The 16,404-nt window shown below is 42.4% G+C and overlaps 1 protein-coding gene across 2 annotated transcripts in view; it reads right to left on the bottom strand.

The window, feature by feature from the left end:
• The window catches only part of LOC147435709 (uncharacterized), a 42,484-nt gene extending 40,156 nt beyond the window's left edge, over positions 1-2,328 (bottom strand). For both annotated transcript variants that reach the window (XM_086488020.1, XM_086488021.1), the window contains exons 1-2: positions 2,177-2,328; positions 1,588-1,925 (exon numbers count right to left, since the gene is read on the bottom strand). In XM_086488020.1, coding sequence (XP_086344146.1) covers positions 1,588-1,925; positions 2,177-2,300 — 462 coding nt within the window. In that variant the 5' untranslated portion in view covers positions 2,301-2,328. The remainder of the gene's footprint in view (positions 1-1,587; positions 1,926-2,176) is intronic.
• Positions 2,329-16,404: the final 14,076 nt, after the last annotated feature.

Genomic DNA, 16,404 nt, shown 5'->3' with positions numbered 1-16,404 from the left:
ACGTTTAATACGCGGTGTACAATACGCGTACTAAACGTATTTTTGAGAATAAAAGATAAAATACGTCAACTTTTTTGGATATAATACTTTAATAAGAACAAATGAAGCGGTTCATGGACCTCCTCAATGACTCTTCAATATTTAACCATAGCATACATAAACAAGAACCATGAAGCTCTGAAACACAATTGATTAACTAGAAAAAGACATACGTTTTGAGCAAAAAAACGTTAGAATAGAAAACATTATGAGACGTATTGTACGTTTCAATACAGGGCGTCGTGTATTCTAAATAAAATACGCGTATTTTAGCTGCTATGTCGTCCACTTCACCGTCATCGACACAGAACCGTCGTCAACTTCACCGTCTTCGACACAGTACCGTCATCGACAAAGACTCTTAGTACCTCGTCGTCGGCTTCATCGTCTTCGACATAGACCTCGTCGTCGACCTCCCCGTCTTCAACATAGAACCTCAATACCTCAGTACCCATCAATAGCATCAATACCCATTAGCATCAACATCTCAACATTTAGTCATTGTATCAGCATTGTGCAAGAATAAAGAAAGTACTTGCTCTGGCAACAGAGCAAGAGGGCCCTTGAGGGTTGGGACCCAACATCCCTGTGTAATCTCTTTCTTCTCTATCGTCGTCTCTCTTTCTTTCAGTTCAGTTCAGTTGTCCCTTGTGTTTGTGTGCGGAATACTAGATCCGAGAAAAATCCTTATTCTCTTCCGTTGCACCTGACAACAATAGCCTGTCAAATGAAGTAATGGGCCCTATTTATCATAGTAACCCGGAACGGGAACGGGGAACGGGAACGTGAGGGTCCGGAACAAGATGGGAACGGGGAGGAGGCGAGGGGGCGGAACGGGAACAGGGTCAGAGCAGTTGACTAAACCTGCCCTCAAAATGCCCCAAATATGTCCCCCAAATCTGCCCCCAAATGCCCTACTTTTTTGCCCCCAAATGCCTACTTTTGCATGCTCCGCCATTTTGCCTCACGTTCCCCCCGTTTTGGAACACCGTTTCAGTTACACCCCATTCCGGAACGGCGTTCCATTCCCGACTCTGTTTCGGGAACAGCAAACGTTTCGGAACGCCGTTCCGAAACGTTTGGGCTACGTTCCGCATGTTCCCTGTTACACTACTATTTATAGATGCCGGACTCGGCCTCTGATTGACTGTCCATTGTGCACTTACCGTACTAACTCGCCCGGTATTTACCAGTCCTACTGCTAGTCTGACTTCCCGACTGGGGATTGTTCCCACTGTCTACACCAATCCACAACAAAGAGCACAAATGCACAAACGAACAGAATACAAAGTCACGAACGTAAAACATGAAAGGGAAGCATCTCAAATGTGGCACTCAAATGTCATATACACACCTAGTGGATATGTGCCTCCAGTTTACTACTCATGCAACCAAGAAGAGGAGTGGGTGTGTAAGTGTGTGTTGTAAGCAACCCTTATGTATGGCCGCAATGGTGGAGCGATATAGGGTTAACCACACCTCATTAAGAAATCAAAACAAGCTCTTGAATTTGAAAAACAAAACACCAAGCTCTGAGCCAGAAAAAACCTTCAAAATATAGTCTGGTAGAACTCCAGAAAGTGCAAGTGCACTTTTGGGAGATCCAAAAAGCTTCTCAGCAACCTTCTTGGGTAGTTCAAGAGCTGGGTCTCCAACCATATGCACCTCATACCGAAGCCTTAGCAACCACTGCACCAACTTCAAAGACTTGAAGGAAAGATTTGAAAGAGGGTTTTCACATTTAGCTGCTTCAAGTGCATATTCTGATCCTATCATGCTGGAATCGACATAGAGGTTGGAAAACTCCCTTATTGCATCTTCAGCTGCACCAAAATCCTTCTCAGCTTGTTCCGTGGCAAATAAAGAAGTTGGAAAAGGGGTACAGACTGCAACAAAATGGAAAAAGACAGGCTACTAGAATCAGCCAGGTTCAAAAATACAGCAAGCACCGAGCCCAATAGAGCAACATCGAGCTAACGAACGTAAAATAATAGTATTTGCATCATCTATCAATGTATAACAAACCATCAAGGACCACAAAGGACAGAAACAAATTATACCCCTCTCTCTCTCTCTCTCTCTCTCTCTCTCTCTCTCTCTCTCTACACGTACACACACGCAGCGCAACGCAACATACCAGAGGGGCGTCTGTGGCTATGGAGAGCTTGCAAGAAAGCTGAAATGGCCAGATCGAAGGTAAACCGAGAGCGCCTGTAAGCCTGTAAAACAAGAGCCTCTACTTCGGGACGTTCATTTGCCATGTCGGAAGACCGTGTTGTTCACTTGAGTGCGTTTTTAGACTAGCTAGCGGGCCTATGTAGGAAGAATTTTTAAGAAAAGGGAAGTTTTCAAAATACCCCTCTAATTTGTGGAAATTTCCAAACAAAATACCCTTCAAATTTCAACTAGTTTGCCTTGACTGCTTCACTGCGCATAGATGGTAAGAAATATAAAAGTGATAGTGGTGTGGATTTTACCTCATGACATAGCTTGTGATGATGGCTCCATAACATCTATCTTTGAAGCTGTCGTTATGATCTCACATCGCAAATGAGATATTGCATTAAAAGATGTATGGAGGCAAAAATTTGCACATTATAATATTTAAAGATGAAAAGAGATGCATTTTGTGCGTTGTGATGCTTGTGCCCATTAAAAAAAGAAAAAACCACACATATAGTGTGGAGTTTGCATCATTCTCCACACTTATAATAATACCATAGGGAATGTGCCCTGCCCCCGCTATTTTTATCCCCTCCAATGTTGAAGGAGGACTTATGCTTCTCTTCCAAAAAAAAAAAAAACCATACCTATAGTGTGGAGTTTGCATCATTTTCCACACTTATAATAATACCATAGGGAATGTGCCCTTCCCCCGTTAGTTTTATCCCTTCCAATGTTGAAGGAGGACTTATGCTTCTCCTCCAGTGTTGGAGGGACTTTCTTATTGTAAAAATACTTCAATTGTACAAGGAGTAACTCATTACTGATGTTTTATGAAAACATGTATCATTCCAAGTTGCCATGCTGTGGTGTATTGTCCATGTGTCCCTATGTTGAGCATCACAAAAATTCTTCAACCATTGTCACCTTCATCTATAATCTTTTCAATGAAAATGATGTAAACTCATTGCTTTTGAGATCACATAGGCTCACACACACGTATACACAAACTCGCACTCTTGGGGGCACCACATCTGGCATACATATCGATCAAAGCACAACATCTTTCTCCAAGGACCCCTAAGGAAGCACATGTGATGCTTTACCTCCTACTACTCTAATTGATGTGCGCCATGGTTTTCTTATTCATGAGCAAAGGAGGTGCTCCAAGAGACCACTTTCAATGTAGGAAGTTGATCCAAAACATTTTGAGCTTTTGTTTGGGTGCTAGATTCAGTATACATATCAACCAAAGCACCTCTGAGCACAACTTGTTTCACAAAGAGCCCTAGAATAGCGACCTCATCATGAATAAACATTCCCAAGGTGATGTCTTGAACTACATAGGTGATTGTATCTACAAAGACACCCTTCTCGATTCTCATATGATAAAAATAGATACAAAATGCCATATGCCTACAAGGTGCATGCATAGGTGATTCCATTTATAGCGGGACCCTTTTTGCTTTGCATCTAGTGAAAACGGTTGAAAGCTTCCTTACCACAACCATGTCGGGCATATCCTGCAATCAACACACTCCAAGAGGCAACATCCTAGGCAGGAGCTCATGTAGAACTTTTTGAGCTTTTGTGAGGGCACCACATTTAGCATATATATTGATTAAAGCATCTCCAAGCACAACATGTTCCTCCACAAGCCCTTGACTAGCAACCTTATCATGAATACTATCGACCATGACAATGTCTTTCACAATGCCATAGGCATTCAAGGTTCATACCCTTTTTGTTTTGCGTCTTGTGAAAACAATCCAGACCTTCCTTGTAACGGCCATGTTGGGCATATGTTGCAATCAATGCATTCCAAAAGACCACATTCCAGGCAGAAGCTGAATCAAAAAAATTCGTGGGGATGCCACATTTGGTATACATATCGACCAAAGCACCTCTAAGCACAACATATATTCTCCAATAGCCATTGTTTAGCAACCTCATTGTGAATACTCTTACCCAAAATAATGCCTTGTTCTACTTAGGTGATCGCACTTGGAGAAAGGGCCTTTTCACTTTGCATCTGGTGAAAACACATACAAAATTCCTCAGGCCTACAAGTTCCATGCATAGGTGATTCCATTTGAAGCGGGGCCGTTTTTGCTTGGCATTTGGTAAAAATAGTCCAGAGCTTACTTACCACATCCATTTTGGGCATATCCTACAATCAACTCGCCCCAAGAGACATCTTGGGCAAGGAGCTCATCCAGCAGCCCTTCCTTTCATTAGGCATGTGCTAGCTGGTATACCTTTGTGCACTCTAGTGACCCATCCAGCCCTTGTGATCCCTGTTGCCCCTTGCTTCATCTAAGCCCCTATTCTACAGCCCCAATGCTGGCCCTCAAACATGTGCCCACTACTTTCTAGAATTGCCACTCAACATAGCCCTCATTCCTCGCAGTCAGCCCTTATTGTTGTGTTTCACTAGCAATCTCATCATGAATACTATCCCCCATGGTAGCATCTTGCACAATGCTATAGGCCTTCAAGGTGCATACACAGGTGATTGCATCTGAAGAGGGGCCCTTTTCACTTTGCATCTCGTGAAAATAGTTTAGAGCTTCCTTGGCACGCCCATGGTGGACATATCTTGCAATCAACACACTCAAGGAGATCACATTCCAAGTAGGAAGTTGATCCACACTTTTCAAGAGCACCTCATGTTTCTCCAATAGCCCTTGACTAGCAACCTTATCGTGAATAATATAGCCCATGGCAATGTCTTGCATAATTACATGCCTCAAGGTACATAATAGGTGATTGCATCTCGAGAGAGGCTCTTTTTGCTTTGAAAACATTTCAAAGCTTCCTTGACATGCTGTTGTTTGGTAGGATATTGTAGAAGGTGGGAACAACGCTTAGCAAACGGCTCGCGGGCGACTGCACTAGAAGCTTCCAGAAGCAGTAACCAAAGAGTTACCACAGTAACTAACAGTACAAAATCAATCAAACGCCAGTTGGGATTATAAATAGGACCCACTATTCCATTTTCAAATCTCTCTCTGATAGCTTTCTCTCGGACAAGATCCTCTAGATCTCTAGGCCTCCTGTAACACAATACTATGTAATCTAGATCTAACCCCAAGCCTTGTAATTGTATCTTGAGCCATTGGTTGATGTACCTTGTAATCTCATTGAGATGAGGCTCTTTCAGTGTTTGGTTCCAACTGTACTCCATTTGGATTTTGAGTCATGCAAGTCCAGTTCCACTTCTTGTTTCCAGTGTCATTTCATTTCTAGTGTTGGAATTAGGGTTGCAGAGAGACACACACAGCTTGGAGAAGACGAAGGAAGCTCAAGGCACACAATAGAGAGTGTATAACTTAGTGTGCAATGGAAAGATAGATAGCCCTAGAGTGATGGGCGTATATACAATGCTCGGGGGAAAAAACCTCCTAAAGAGGGAAAAAATGCCCCGGCGGTTCTAGTGTGTTCACACACATCATCACCACATGTATATGGTAACAAATCCCCCCTGGAGTGATGCAGTGAACGAGAGCTGGCACATGAGTAAAGGGAAGTTCCATGCTCTAAGGACATAATCACTCCACAAAGGGGAGTAAGCCCAAAGCTTTGCGGAAAGCTTCAAGCTTCTCACGAGACAATGCCTTTGTGAAAAGATCTGCAAGGTTGTCCTGTGTTGGCACATAAGCCAAGCTGATCTCTCCTGCTGAGAGCCTCTCCCTGACATAATGGTAATGCACCTCAATGTGCTTTGTGCGAGCATGAAAAACTGGTTTCCTCGCAACTGCCAATGCGCTCTGACTGTCAGTGTAGATAGTGTTGGCAGTGTCCTGTCCAACACCCAAATTAGCCATAAGGCGTCTGAGCCATACACACTCAACCGTAGCTATGAAGACTTCCCTGTACTCAGCCTCACAACTCGAAGTGGCTACAGTAGGTTGCTTCTTGCTCAACCATGATATACATGAACTGCCAAGCATGAAACAAAAACCACTGGTGGACACTCGCGTATCAAAACAACCAGCCCAATCTGAGTCCGAAAAAGCATGTAAGTCTGGCGGCAATGATCCCCCCTTGGGATAAAACAAGCCACGATGTAAAGTGTCACTAAGGTCGCGGAAAATCCTCTTGACAGCCTGCAAATGCTTAGACCCTGGGCTATGCATAAATTTGTTGACCTGTGAGACTGCAAACTGAATATCTAGCCTCGTGTTGCATACATAAATGAGACTGCCAACAACAGTTTGGTAAAGAGTGACATCAGCAGGATCGCCAGCATCATGTAGACTCAACTTCAAACCTGTTTCCATGGGAGTGGCAATAGGTTTGCAATCCTCAAGTCCAAACTTACATAGCAATGTCTCTATGTAACTTTTCTGACACAAGGCAATACCACCATCCCACTGCTTAAATTGTATACCCAAGTAATGATGCAACAGCCTCAAATCTTTCATCTTGAAAGTAGCATTCAAATCAGCCTTCAATTCAATAATATGTCTCTCATTTGTTCCAGTGATCAGCAAATCATTGACATAAAGAACCACAATGAGAAGTACATCACCCTCACGCTTAACATACAATGTGCTTTCTGTTGGACTGTTACGAAAGCCTTGTTTGACCAAATGAGTGTCAGCTTTCTCATACCAAGCACAAGGAGATTGCTTCAACCCATACAAAGCCTTGTTACATTTGCACACTTTGTCCTCTTGTCCTTTTATGACAAAACCGCGATGGCTGCGTTACATAAACTTCCTCAAATATATCACCATTCAATAAAGCAGTAACATGTCTGATTGATGTACATCCCAACCAAAATGAGCTGCCAATGCACATAGAAAACGCACAGTAGTCATACGACAAGTGGGAGCAAAAGTTTCTTCATAATCTATGCCTTTTTGCTGTGCATAACCTTTTGCAACAAGTCGAGCCTTATGGCGATCGATCTCACCATCCAGCTTGCGTTTCAACTTGTAAACCCATTTCGTACCAATGGCCTTTTTGCCAAAAGGCAAATCACATAAACTCCATGTGTCATTTTCTATAAGTGCATCATATTCTGATTGCATGGCAGCCATCCAATTTTTTGAATTTTGTGCTTCATCAAAAGACAGAGGCTCCTCCACATCATGTAAGCTAGACACAGCCAAAGCATAACAATCTGATGCATAAGATGCATGGCAAGAGCCTGAACGAGTACGACTAGACAAAAGTGCATCCGATTTAATGTCACACAAAGTGTGCACCAGCCATTTTGGCATACCTCTAGCCTGCTCATTTTCAGCCCTTTCCTCATCAAGTACATCATGTACATGTGCATCAGTTATAGGCTGATCTAGAACATTTTCAGAAACCCCCATAGGCTATACATTTGCCTCATTGGAACTTACATTCGTATTTCCACCACTGAAAAGAGGCAACAAAGTGTCATAAATGTCCTGTGAGCTTACATTACTGTCTCTAGTACATGACAGCAAGGGCTGAACAGAATCTTCCACATACACTACATCCCGAGAAACCAGAATACGTTTTGTTTGCGGATGATACAACCTGTAACCTTTGCTTTCAGCACTATAACCGACAAAAATACATTTGACAGCCTTATCATCCAATTTTCTGCGGTGCCAAACAGCCAAAAACACGCATGTGCTCAATAGAAGGCTTTCTATCATGCCATGCTTCATATGGAGTAATAGAATGCAAAGCTTTCGTAGGACACCTGTTAAGTACATAAGTGGCACACATGATGGCCTCAAGCCAAAAAGAATGCGGAAAAGCTTGACTTTTGACCATACATCGTGCCATGTCCGTCAGTGACTTGTTTTTCCTCTCAGCAACACCATTTTGCTGAGGTGTATAAGGCACTGTATATTGGTGTTTTATCCCATGACTAGCCAAAAATGCATTAAATTCATGAGACATATACTCCCCCCCTCGATCGGAACGGAGGGTGCCCATAGTACATTTCGAGACATTTTCAGCCATAGCCAGAAATTGTTTGAAGCACATAAAAACTTCGGACTTCGCTTTAAGCAGAAATACCCATGCATGCCTGGAGTAATCATCAAGGAAAGTCACGAAGTACATGTAATTGCCCAAGGATGGAGTTTGCATGTGCCCACAAACATCACTATGCACAAGCTGCAACCTGCATGTGGCCCTAACTGAACCATCCTTTGGAAACTTAGAACGCTGCATTTTACCTAGAATACAGCCTTCACAAACATGTTTGACAGGTGCTTCAAGAAGTGGCAAAGAAGCAACCTCTTGAAAACGCAGCAAACCATATTAGATTTTTGCAAACGCAGCAAACTGGCAAAATTCAGATGACCAAAACGTGCATGCCAAAGTTTTTCATCTGAAATAGCCCTTGAATCTGCAACAGCATTTGCAAAATTTTGTCCACACTTGTCATACAAAGTGAGCTTATACAGCCCACGGCACAAAAGCCCAGATGCAACAATTTCATCACCAAAACTGAGATCATGAACTGTACATCTGTCATCCACAAATTTGACTACAAGTCCAAGTCTTGCAAGTGCGGATACAGACAAGAGATTCTTCTTGATCCCAGGTACATAAAGTGCATCAACAAGTGTGAAGGAACTGCCATTAGCAATAGTGAGCACAATCTTTCCAACTCCCTGAACTGGATAAGAGGCGTTGTTGGCACAAGTGACTGAATTCCCATGAGGGACAGACTCGAGAGAGGTAAACAATTCACGATGTGAGGTAATGTGCTTTGTAGCACCACTGTCGAAATACCACAAATGTAAATCTACAGCAACTGACAAGCATGCATCATGGACAGCAGGATTGTAAGTGCACTCTGCGCTAAAAGCCCATTCTGCATCAACATCAGCATCACAATCTCCTTTCACAGAAGACTCAACAATGGCTGCATTTGTAGTGGAACCAGCATTTGCAGTGGAACCACCCTCTTTCTTCTTAGCCTCTTTGGCCTTCAACTTAGGACACGACTTGATCAAGTGATCATTAGCTTTATAATAATGGCAACGCATCTTCTTTTTGCCCTTATCACCAGAATTGCCAGACGAAGTGCTACCATCAGAAGCATTAGGAACATAATTTTTGCCACTCACAACAGAACCATAAGAAGTGGCTGCATTACTGTTACCACCCTTTCTTTGAGAAGCAATAAAAGCCTGTTCAACTGCACGCTACTTAGTCCTATTTTTTCTAGAAAGTGACTCTTGCAACAGCAATGTGCATAATGCATCAAACTTGACAACTTCAGGATTTCCTTGGGTCATCAGTCTCCAAGTACTAGAAAAAGTCTGGTAGGAATCTGGTAAGGCATCAAGAACAGTATGCACAAGGGAATTGTCTGAAATAACTTCACCCGCAGAAATAAGTTGCTCATTGATATCCTTGATACTAGCAAGGAAAGTGTCCATATCATCTTCCTCATGCATAATCTTCGACTCCAGCTCTTTACGCAGCAAAGCAATTTTAGCCTCATTGCGGCTTGCATAAAGACCAGCCAAAATATCCCAAGCCTGTTTTGCAGATTTTGCTGAACGGATGTGAGGAACAATGGTGCACTTCGTAGACAACGCAATCAATGCATGAGCCTCGCATCCTTAATATCCCAACGAGCTTGTTCTGTTGTAGGAAAAACAACTCTAACAGCTGCAATCCTTGCAGCAAGACCTGCAACATCCTCAACATCGCCTACATCCTCAGAACCAGGACGTACATCAATGCCCTGCACAATGTTCCAGACACCCTTTGACACAAGAACATGTTGCATCATATAAACCCACATAGGGTAATTGTCCCCATCCAACCTGTCCTCAGCAGCAAACATCTTGAACACATCTGTGTTATTGTTGTCAGCCATGGTAAATGCTGCACCTGATGTGAAAACTGCCCGAAAATAGGAGAAATGGAGCGGGAACAACCTGTGCTATATAGCACAAACCGTAGAAGACTATAAGGCACCTGTTATGAGAAAATGGCACTGATGACAGAAACTCTGCACAAAATGACGAAATAGCCTGTGCAGTACTGCCTGTAGTGGAAACGGAGGCTGAAATGAACCCAAATCAAAATTCTGAGTAGACCAAGCTCTACGAGTATTCCCAAAATATTTGTCAACCTGCAAACGCTTGTTAAAGCTCACTGAAATCGGAGAAAGTGAGAAGGCGTGTGCTGGAGCATCTGGCGACTAAGCCCGGGAGGACTTGACCTGCTCTGATACCAATTGTTGGAATTAGGGTTGCAGAGAGACACACACTGCTTGGAGAAGATGAAGGAAGCTCAAGGCACACAATAGAGAGTGTATAACTTAGTGTGCAATGGAAAGATAGATAGCCCTAGAGTGATGGGCATATATACAATGCTCGGGGGAAAAAATCTCCTAAAGAGGGAAAAAATGCCTCGACGGTCCTAGTGTGTTCACACACATCACTACCACATGTATATGGTAACATCTAGTTCCAGATCTGTCTTTTAGTACTCTAAAGCTTGGTCTGAACTCTTAAATCTGATATCAACTAACTCTAACCACCACTCTGGAATAGTTTTCTGAACACATCAACTCATTCCATTTTTGCGATCACGATGGCTTGACCTAAATTGCTCTATACAGGCGAACTATCTCCCAGTGGTGTTAGAGAGAATACATATAAGACATGCCGCCAAGAAGAGGTTGAAGGCCAGCCACTAGATTCATGAAGGAACCTATTCGTGTCAGCCCAATTCCAAAGGAATCAGAGAGAGTCTCTGAAATGGACCAACAACCTAGAAATGAGACAACTAAAGAATCAAGGGATTCTCAGCATTCTACTCATTCCCAACGCAAACATGCTGAGCGAGCTGAAAGAAGGAACCGTTCCCATGGATCTCAGAGGAGCCATAGACATACTGAGGAAAGTGAGAGTGGAAAAGAAGCCATAGATCATCACATAGTTCAACCAAGAAAGAGGACACAATGACAGAAAATGGATCAGATGGTTGTAATGCCGACACTAACCATTACAATAAGAAGAAACCCAGAGACAAGAAATTAGTACATAAAACAAGAGCCAGCCATATTATTGAACATTCCAGAAATATGAAAATTTCCTTCTCGGTATTCAAAGGTGGAAAACGCGATGATCCTGATGTACACATCCGAGTCTTGGAACAATATGCAAAGTTGAAAGATATTGATGAAGATGAATGGAGGGAATATTTTCCACAGACTTTAAAGGAGGCAGCCCGGAAATGGTACTACCATTACTCAGCTTGCTGACTCAAATCATGTGGGATAAGAATTCACCATTTTAAGAAGGGTAAGGAATTATTGATGATTGCGCTGACCAATACGGAAGCACCCAAGGCAGATGGACTAGTGGGTCCAAGAATAATGAGGCTAGGACAAGTATTGGAGTTGGCGCAGGGAGATATCAAGGAGGCACTAGTAGGGGTAGAGGACGGCGAAATTATGAAAAACAAAACATAAACTGCTATGGTTACGGAAAGTATGGCCACTCTGCTGCCTAGTGCCAAGGGGGTTCAAAACCAGAAACATCTGACCAAAATCCACTAGATCCATTACCAGTCAGGTAATTGAAGAAATTCCAGATAAAGAGAGCAAGAAAACTAATGAGGCCAAAAAGTGGGAATAGTAGAGACGATGTTGAAGGCTAAGGGCAAGGAAAAGGCAATGGACAAATTGTTGGAATTAGGATTGCAGGGAAATGCATACAGCTTGGAGAAGACAAAGGAAGCTCAAGGCACACAACAGAGAGTGTATTACTTAGTATGCAATGGAAAGATAGATAGCCATAGAGTGATGGTTGTAGGGGGAAAAAACTCCTAAAGAGGGAAAAAATGCCCCAACGGTCCTAGTGTGTTCACACACATCACTACACATGTATATGGTAACAAATCCCCCTTGGGAGTGATGTGGTGAACGAGGGCTTGCACGAAGAGTAAAAGGAAGTGCCATGCCCTGAGGACAGAATCAGGCCACAAAAGGGAGCAAGCCAAAGCTTTGTGGAAAGCTTCTAACTTCTCACGAGACAATGCCTTTGTGAAAAGATCTGCAAGGTTGTCCTGTGTTGTCACATAAGCCAAGCTGATCTCTCTTATTGAGAGCCTCTCCTTGACATAGTGGTAATTCACCTCAATGTGCTTTGTGCAAGCATGAAAAATTGGTTTCCTCGCAACTGCCAATGCACTTTGACTGTCAGTGTCGATGATGTTGGTAATGTCTTGTTCAACACCCAAATCAACCATAAGGCGTCTGAGCCATACACACTAAATTGTAGCTGTGAAGATTGCCATGTACTCAGCCTCACAACTTGAAGCGGCCACAGTAGGTTGCTTCTTGCTCAACCATGAAATACATGAACTGCCAAGCATGAAACAAAAACCACTTGTGGACACTCACGTGTCATAACAACCAACCCAATCTGAGTCCAAAAAAGCATGTAAATCTGGCGAAAACGATCCCCCCTTGGGATAAAATAATTCAAGATGCAAAGTGCCACTCAAGTAGCGAAAAATCCTCTTGACTGCATGCCAGTGCTTAGACCCTGGGCTATGCATAAATCTGCTTACCTATGAGACTGCAAACTGAATATCCGGCCTCGTGTTGCATACATAAATGAGGCAGCCAACGGGAGTTTGGTAAAGAGTGACATCAGCAGGATCACCAGCATCATGTAAACACAACTTCAAATCTGTTTCCGTGGGAGTGGCAATATGTTTGCAATCCTCAAGTCCAAACTTACATAGCAATGTCTCTATGTAACTTTTTTGACTTAAGGAAATGCCACCATCACACTGCCTAAATTGTATGCCCAAGTAATGATGCAATAGCCCCAAATCTTTCATCTTGAAAATAGCATTCAAATTAGCCTTAAATTCAGCAATATGTGCCTCATTGGGACCAGTGATCAGCAAATCATCCACATAAAGAACAACAATGAGAAGTACATCGCCCTCACGCTTGACATTCAATGTGCTTTCTGTTGGACTGTTATGAAAGTCTCGTTTTGACCAAATGAGTGTCAGCTTTCTCATACCAAGCACGAGGAGATTGCTTCAACCCATACAAATCCTTCTTACATCTACACACTTTGTCCTCCTGTCCTTTCTTGACAAAATCGTGAGGCTGCATTACATAGACGTCCTCAAAAATGTCACCATTCAAGAAAGCAATAACAATATCGGATTGATGTACATCCCAACCAAAATGAGCTGCCAATGCACATAGAAAACGAATAGTACTCATACAACAAGTGGGAGCAAAAGTTTCTTCATAATCTATGCCTTTCTACTTCGCATAGCCTTTTGCAACAAGTCGAGCCTTATGGCGATCAACCTCACCATCCGGCTTGCATTTCAACTTGTAAACCGACTTTGTACCAATGGCCTTTTTTGCCAGGAGGCAAATCACATAAAGTCTATGTGTCATTTTCTATAAGTGCATCATATTCTGATTGCATGGCAGCCATCCAATTTTTTGAATTTTGTGCTTCATCAAAAGATAGAGGCTCCTCTACATCACATAAGCTAGACACAGCCAAAGCATAACCATCTAATGCATAAGAGGCATGGCGAGAACCTGAACGAGTAGGACTAGACAAAGGTGCATCCAATTTACTATCAGGCAAAGTGTCCACCAGCCATTTTGGCATACCTCTAGCCTGCTCATTTTCAGCCATTTCCTCATCAAGTACATCATGTACATCTGCATCAGTAAGGCTAATCTGTAACATTTTCAAAAACCCCCATAGTCTATACATTTACCTCATTTGAGTTTACATTCAAAATTCCACCACTGAAATGAGGCAATAAACTGTCATAAATGTCATGTGAGCTTACATTACTATCTCTAGTACATGATAGCAAAGGCTGAACAAAATCTTCCACAAACACAACATCATGTGAGACCAAAATATGCTTTGTTTGCGGATGGTACAACCTGTAATCTTTGCTTTCAACACAATTGCCAACAAAAATACATTTGACAACCTTATCATCCAATTTTTTTGCGTTGAGCTTGTGGCACTAAACCATAAGCCATATAGCCAAAAACACGCATGTGCTCAATAGATGGCTTTCTATCATGCCATGCTTCATATGGAGTCATAGACAGCAACGCTTCTGTAGGACACCTGTTGAGTACATAAGTGGCACACATGACAGCCTCGAGCCAAAACAAATGTGGTAAAGCTTGACTCTTGACCATACATCGTGCCATTTCCATAAGAGACTTGTTTTTTCTCTCAACAATACCAATTTTCTGAGGCGTATACGGCACTGTACATTGGTATTTTATCCCATGACTAGCCAGAAATGCATCAAATTCATGAGACATATACTCCCCCCTCGATCGGAACTGAGGGTGCCCATAATACATTTTGAGACATTTTCAACCATAGCAAGAAATTTCTTGAAGCACATAAACACTTCGGACTTAGCTTTCGACGGATATACCCATGCATGCCTAGAGTAGTCATCAATGAATGTCACAAAGTACAAGTAATTTCCCAAGGACGGAGTTTGCATAGGCCCACAAACATCACTATGCACAAGTTGCAATCTGCATGTAGCACGAACTGACCCATCCTTTGGACACTTAGCACGCTGCATTTTACCCAAAATACAACCTTCACAAACATGTTTGGCATGTGCTTCAAGAGGCAGCAAAGAAGCAACCATATTAGATTTCTGCCAACGTAGCAAACTGGCAAACTTCAAATGTCCAAACGTGCATGCCACAATTTTGCATCTGAAACAACCTTTGAATCTAGAATTTCATTTGCAAAATTTTGTCCACACTTGTCATACAAAGTGAGCTTATACAGCCCACAACACAAAAGGGCAGATGCAACAACTTTATCACCAAAACTGAGATCATGAACTATACATTTGTCATCCACAAATTTGACTACGAGACCAACTCTAGGAAGTGTAGATACAGACAAAAGGTTCTTTTTTATCCCACACGTACATACAATGCATCAACAAGTGTGAAAGAACTGCCATTTACAGTAGTAAGCACAATCGTTGGCACAAGTCACCGTATCCCCTCGAGGGACAGACTCAATAGAGGTAAACAAATCACGATGTGAGGTAATGTGCTTTGTAGCACCACTGTCAAAATACCACTCATGTGAATCTGCAGCAAAACTGACATACATGTATCATGGACAATAGGATCATAAGTGCACTCTGTACTAAATTCCCATTCTGCATCAACATCAGCATCACAATCTCCTTTGACAGAAGACTCTACAATCGCTACACTTGTATTGGACCTTGCCAACCTCTTTCTTCTTAGCCTCTTTTGCCTTCAATTTCGGACACTGCTTGATCAAGTGATCATTAGCTTTACAATAATGGAAACGCATCTTCTTTTTGTCCTTATCACCAGAATTGACAGACGAAGTGCTGCCAGCAGAAGCATTAGGAACATAAGTTTTGCCACTCGTAGTAGAACCATAAGAAGTGGCTACATTGCTGTTCCCACCTTTTCTTTGAGCTGCAATAAAATCCTATTCAACTTCATGTTGCCTAGTCCTGTTTTTTCTGGAAAGTGACTCTTGCAAACAACAATGTGCATAAGGCATCAAACTTGACAACTTTAGGATTTCCTTGGGTCATAAGTCTCCAAGTACTAGCAAAAGTCTGGCAAGAATCAGGGAAAGCATCAAGAACAGTTTGCACAAGTGAATTGTCAGAACTGACTTCTCCTGCAGAAATTAGTTTCTCATTAGCATCCTTGACACCAACAAGGAAAGTGTCCATTTCATCTTCCTCATGCATAATCTTTGATTCCAGCTCTTTACATATCAAAGCAATTTTAGTCTCATTGCAGCTTGCATAAAGACCTGCTAGAATATCCCAAGCCTGTTTTGTAGGTTTTGTTGAACGGATGAGAGGAGTGATAGTGCGTTTCACAGACAATGCAATCAATGTATGAGCATGCGCATCTCTTACATCCCAACGAGCCTGCTCAGTCGTAGGCAAAACAGCTCTGAGAACAACAACTTTGGTAGCAAAACCTGGAGCATCCTCAACATTGCATGTATCCACAGTTTCAGGGTGTACATCAATGCCCTGCACAATGTTCCAAACTTCCTTTGACACAAGTACATGTTGCATCATGTAAGCCCACTGTTAGCAGCAAGCTAACACGGACACCATTTTTCGGAGTTCTCTTTGTAAAAAATTATTATTTTGATAAATCGGGAATATTGCAACTCTTAT

The sequence above is a fragment of the Adiantum capillus-veneris genome, chromosome 18 (assembly GCF_014529385.1).
Source record: "Adiantum capillus-veneris isolate H3 chromosome 18, ASM1452938v2, whole genome shotgun sequence".
Classification (NCBI taxonomy): Eukaryota; Viridiplantae; Streptophyta; class Polypodiopsida; order Polypodiales; family Pteridaceae; genus Adiantum; species Adiantum capillus-veneris.
Note: the sequence above shows the minus strand (reverse complement) of the source record. Positions and strands in the feature narration are given on the sequence as shown.